The 6189-nt window shown below is 38.4% G+C and overlaps 1 protein-coding gene across 1 annotated transcript in view; it reads right to left on the bottom strand.

Moving 5' to 3' along the window:
* Window positions 1–4428: 4428 nt before the first annotated feature.
* The window catches only part of LOC108633251 (sex comb on midleg-like protein 2), a 50445-nt gene continuing 48684 nt past the window's right edge, over window positions 4429–6189 (bottom strand). Inside the window, exon 7 of the mRNA XM_018043706.1 lies at window positions 4429–4692. Within this exon, the coding sequence (XP_017899195.1) occupies window positions 4429–4692 (264 nt within the window). The remainder of the gene's footprint in view (window positions 4693–6189) is intronic.

The raw sequence follows: 6189 nt of genomic DNA, 5'->3' as shown, positions 1-6189 counted from the left end.
CCTGGGATTCTCCAGGCAAGAACACTGGAGTGGGTTGCCATTTCCTTCTTCCAATGCATGAAAGTCAAAAGTCAAAGTGAAGTCGCTCAGTCGTGTCCGACTCTTAGAGACCCCATGGACTGCAGCCTACCAGACTCCTCCATCCATGGGATTGTCCAGGCAAGAGTACTGGAGTGGGGTCCCATTGCCTTCTCTGGACCCACTTCCTATAGTAACAGAAATTTTAAAAAGGTAAACAAGTGGACCTGATTAAACCTAAAAGCTTTTGCACAGCAAAGGAAACTATAAGCAAGGTGAAAAGACAACCCTCAGAATGGGAGAAAATAACAACAAATGAAACAACTGACAAAGGATTAATTTCCAAAATATACAAGCAGCTCATACAAGCAGCTCTTGCCTGGAAAACCCCATGGAAAATAATAGCAAAAGAAACAACTGACAAAGGATTAATTTCCAAAATATACAAGCAGCTCTTGCCTGGAAAACCCCATGGATGGAGGAGCCTGGTAGGCTGCAGTCCATGGGATGGCTAAGAGTCGGACACGACTGAGTGACATCACTTTCACTTTCCTGCACTGGAGAAGGAAACGGCAACCTACTCCAGTGTTCTTACCTGGAGAATCCCAGGGATGGGGGAGCCTGGTGGGCTGCCGTCTATGGGGTAGCACAGAGTCAGATACGACTGAAGCGACTTAGCAGCAGCAGCAGTGTGTGTATGTATGTATGTATGCGTGTGTGTGTGTGTGTGTATATATGTATGTATGTATGTGTGTGTATGTATATATGTATGTATGTGTATGTGTATGTGTGTGTGTGTGTATATATATATATATATAAAGTGAAGTGAAAGTCGCTCGGTTATGTCCAACTCTTTGCAACCCCGTGGACTATACAATCCATGAAATTCTCCAGGCAAGAATACTGGAGTGGGTAGCCTTTCCCTTCTCTAGGGGATCTTTCCAATCAGGGATTGAACCCAGGTCTCCTGCATTGCAGGGTGACTCTTTACCAGCTGAGCCACAAGGGAAGCCCAAGAATACTGGAGTGAGTAGCCTATCCTTTCTCCAGCAGATCTTCCCCACCCAGGAATCAAACCTGGGTCTCCTGCATTGCAAGTGGATTTATTACCAACTGAGCTATCAGGGAAGCATATACACACACATAAACACACAGTTTATAGGATTACAAAAATACATAATTAAAATATACAACAGTAATAACATGAATTTCAGGGGCATAAATGGGTAGAATATTCTAAGTTTCCTTTATTGTCTTGATGCAGAATAAAGATATTAATTTCAGACTTCCTTTAAGAAAACATGTTAAAATTCCTAGAGTATTATAAAAACAGAAAATATAGTGTATAACTTCCAAACAAGAGGGGAACAAATGGAATAAGAAAAAATAATCCAACGATAAAAAAGAAACTAGAACATGGAAAAGGCAAGACAAATAAAAAGCACAAAATAAGATGGCATATTGAAAACTCAATATATTTGTGATTACAATAAATATAAATAGATTAAAAGCTCCAGTTAAAAAAATAGACTAGCCGACTGGTAAAAAAAAAAAAAATTAAAATCTAACTATCTGCAAGAAACGCATCTCTTTAGGACAGATAAAAGTTGAACATTATAAAGAGAGAGAATTATGTCACATTTGATAGTGTTGAATACTTATTTACTTAAAATCTTTTTCTCTTCTGCTGTTGGGGGAATCAATCTAACGAATCTTCTGCTGCTGCTGCTAAGTCGCTTCAGTCGTGTCTGACTCTGTGCGACCCCATAGACGGCAGCCCACCAGGCTCCCCCGTCCCTGGGATTCTCCAGGCAAGAACACTGGAGTGGGTTGCCATTTCCTTCTCCAATGCAGGAAAGTGAAAAGTGAAAGCGAAGTTGCTCAGCCGTGTCCGACTCTCAGCGACCCCATAGACTGCAGCCTACCAGGCTCCTCCATCCATGGGATTTTCCAGGCAAGAGTACTAGAATGGGTTGCCATTTCCCTCTCCAATGAATCTCCTACATTTATATATATTGTTTCTCAGTGTCCTAAATTGAATTCTATCATCTACCCATCTCTTACTCTTGTGCTTCTCAAAGTTTGGGCTTCAAACCACGTGCAATGGAAACACCTGTGCCCCACTCCGGACCTACTAATTCAGAACACCAAGTCATGAGTATCAGGGTATCAGCCTTTTAACAAGGTCTCCCAGTTGATTTAAGTATAAGAATTATTGATTTAAATGTTGACCCACAAGGTTCTGTCAGTCCTCATCTACCTTCTGTTACACATGCACCAAAAATCACATCCAAAACTTCCACCAGTTATTAACAGGATGTATAAGCTGCCTTACCTCCACAATCCCCACCACTGCCAAAAACTATAATCCCACCTGACACAAAGAGTACTTATCTGAATGAACGTGATGATTCTTAAAGCCGCTTTGTCAACCAAGACCTAACTTGTAGGCATAATACCTGCATGTGCATCAATCCAATGGACATGTCCACCTGGATGTCCTAAATTACCCTGAATCTATCAGTTAGGATTAAATTCAGCTAACAGTAACAGAAAAGCCTAAAATAGTGGTTTATATAACACAAAGTTTATTTCTCTCAAATAACAGTCTGGAATAGGTTAGTATAAAAATTCTGCTCCACAAAGTTCTCAGAGAGTCTGGCTCTTTTCTGCTTTCCACTTCAAAATGCCTAGAATATGGTTCCCATTTTATAGTTCAAGATAGAGCTCCATCCAAAACAACCACATTTCTAACAACGGAACAGAAGCAAGAAGGGAGAAGGGTACATTCACCTCTCTGTAACACATTATCTGTGCTTTTATCCCACTGAGAAGGATTTAAGTGTCAAGACCATAACTAACTGCTAAAGCTAGAAATCTAGTCTTTATGTTAGGCAGCCAAACTGTTACTAAGGGGAGAAAAAGGGGGGAGACCAGATACTGAATGACAATAGCATTCTTGACTACACCTTCAGAAGTTACAATGTCCCAACCTGAACTCATCAGTTTCCATAACACACTGCAATTTCACACCTTTGTGATGTCTCTATCTCCTACCTTTATCTTCATTCTGCCTGGCAAACTCCTTCTCCTCTCTTAATACTCACATCATGAATCTTTTTGTGAAGCGTTCCTTTACCCAACCACCTTTACCGCCAGCCTAAACAAACCAGATGTCTTTCGGCCACCTTCGTATCTATCATATATCTCTATCATTACACTGTTAATTTTGTATTGTATCTTTTTCAAAGTCTATCCCTCCATTCATCCCTCTCCCAGTAGAAGGTGAACTTCTTGAGAGCAGAGACTATGCCTTATTTTACTATCATATGCACATAAATCTGTATCATACTAAATTTTACAAAAATCAACCATTAACATATGTTACCTAAAATTATGACAGCAGGGAATGGGTAAAAAGAGGTACCTAATAAAAAGAACATCATGGTATGCAGTACTGTAGAATAATGGGATGTCTTAAAGTTCCAAATTACATAAGATTCTACTAGCAGTTACAAGAATATTATGGCTATATGCTCATACTTAAGTACTGCCTTCCTCTACACACATTACCTGTTCATTTTCTACACTCATCTTTCTTTTCCTTCTGGTATAATATAGTGGGGTAAATTTTAAGTAGATTTATATTTGATTCCACTAATAAGTTCACATTTAACTTGGATCAAACGATTGGGTTCTGTGCTTAGACTCCAGTTAAATCTCAGCAGTTATTTCATCACAGAAGACTGGGTCAGGTATGTCTATGTCCTTGGAAGAGTCAACCAAAGAGCTTCAATGTTTTGATGTATTTTTTCTGAAAGAAAATATCTAGGCTAGATAACACAGTACTCAACTTAGGAAGCACAACATTACAACTGATAAACACTTGACTGAAATAACATACTAAATAATATACTAATTTATAATGGCTTTCATAGTCAAAAATTTTTAACATGCATAAGTAAAATCTTTATAGAAGTGAAATCTTAACACTATCAAAGCACCAATTTAACTTGAAAAATCAACCAAAATCATGTAAAACATGTATAACAATTGCTATGCCCAACCTTTAAAAAAACTTCAAGATATTAACAATGGAATGCCATGTGTAATTTTAAGTAGGATATCAACTATAAACGTAGCTAAGCACCCCAAAATGCTTACAGCAACAAAGCTTCAACGGTGTAAATGTGGCCTGCAGCTTTGCCCATATTGGCCAGTGTGGTCTATCAATTCAGACCATGATATTGTGCTGACCCTCAAGAATTCTAATCATAACCTTTTACCCGAGTTCTCTAACCTGAACAGTGTCCTCACTGTTCTGCCTGCTGTTCCTCAGCTGGGCATGAAGTCCTACCTTCAATGTCAACAGCAGTTAAATCTAACTTCAATAAAATAAAAGAACATGTATTAGTTAGTTATTATCTTACCATTACTTCCTAGTGGTTGTAATGTATCTCCTGTCAGGTTACACCACCCAACTGGGAAAATATCTCGACAATCATACTTGCACCAATAATTGAAAGCTCCGCTCCAGCCATCAAATGTGATATAAACTTCATCTCCTTTAACATTTCCAATAGTTGCAGGGCAGATCAGATAAGGGTTCTTTCTGTCTACAGCTTCAAGTTTCATTCCCACTTTAAAATTATTTAGAGGTGGCTTTGGTGGTTCCTACCAAAATATTAAAAAAAAAAAGTTTTCATTGTTAAGATGTATTAAGAAGCATTTGCTCAACTGTATTCTTACAATCTTCAGCAACCAAAAATTAAGCTTCATGTTTATCAATTAAATACAGGAAGAGACAGTTCTCACAGATCCCTTTGAAACTCTGCTCTACAATATCTCACTTACTCTGGAGCATAGTCAAGAACCTAGAAGAAAACAAAACCAGCCTGATGGTCATTCATTCATTCAAGAAATATGTATTACATACTACGTACCAGGAATTTACCATTCATAGGTGAACAAAAATATCAAGATCCCTGTTCTTGTAGACATTACATTCTAATAGCAGTGGTTGGGAGGCCAGACAGAATGAAGGGGAGGAAGCAATAACAAGAAATTTTAAAAGAGGGAGTCAAACAAACCTAAAAATATGTAAATTATAGAGTAATTTGAAAGATAAGCCCGAAGAGAAGGAACAGCAACAGATAATATGTAAAAAGAAACTCAAAATATAAAATGTAGATACAAGAACATCAAAGTCACAGTCTGGGGTCATTTGTGATATGCAATCCAGAAACAAATATTTAAAAGCATTCCTTAATTACAAAAAGCTGAAGTATACAAATGCTAACAGGATTCTTAGACCAAGGGCTACATTAAAAGCAACATCATCTTTTTTTCCACTCTGCTTTTTATCCCAGTAAATGGCACCATCAGCAACCCAGTTACCCAAGTCAAAAACCTGGAAATGGCCCTAGACCTGTGGTTCTCAGCCTGACTAAACATTAGAATTTCCTGGGGCCACACTGCCAGAGATATTGATTAAACTGGTCTGACATGGGCAGGGTACATTTTAATTGCCCAGATGATTCTACTGTGCATCCAAGGCTGAGAACCACTACCCTAGATGCATCTTTTCCCCCGAACACTCACATTCAGAGACTACAACCTGCCAATTCTACCCCCTAAATCTTTAGAATAACAACATTAAAAGTTAACTTTCTCTTCATTAAGACTTCCAGAAATTAGAAAATAAATAATATTAGGGAACACATTATAAAAAGGTTAACCTTCAATTTCCTCTATTTCTTTGCATTGTTCACTTAAGAAGTCTTTCTCCCTGCTCTTCTCTGGAACTCTGCATTCAGTTGGATGTATCTTCCCCCCTTCTCCTTTGCCTTTCCCTTTTTTTCTCAGCTATTTGTAAGGCTTCCTCAGACAACCACTTTGCCTTCTTGCATTTCTTTTCCTTTGGGATGGCAAAGCAAAGACATCACTTTGGTGACAAAGATCCATATAGTCAAAGCTACGGTTTTTCCAATAGTCATGTACAGTTGTAAGAGTTGGACCATAAAGAAGGCTGAGTGCTTTCAAACTGTGGTAATGGAGAAGACTCTTGGGAGTCTCTTGGACAGCAAGAAGATCAAATCAGTCAATCCTAAAGGAAATCAATCCTGAATATTCACTGGAAGGACTGATGCTGAAGCTCCAATATTTTGGCCA

Source organism: Capra hircus (assembly GCF_001704415.2).
Source record: "Capra hircus breed San Clemente chromosome X unlocalized genomic scaffold, ASM170441v1, whole genome shotgun sequence".
Taxonomy (NCBI): domain Eukaryota; kingdom Metazoa; phylum Chordata; class Mammalia; order Artiodactyla; family Bovidae; genus Capra; species Capra hircus.
The sequence above is the reverse complement of the archived record's forward strand: the minus strand, read 5'-3'. Positions and strand labels throughout refer to the sequence as shown.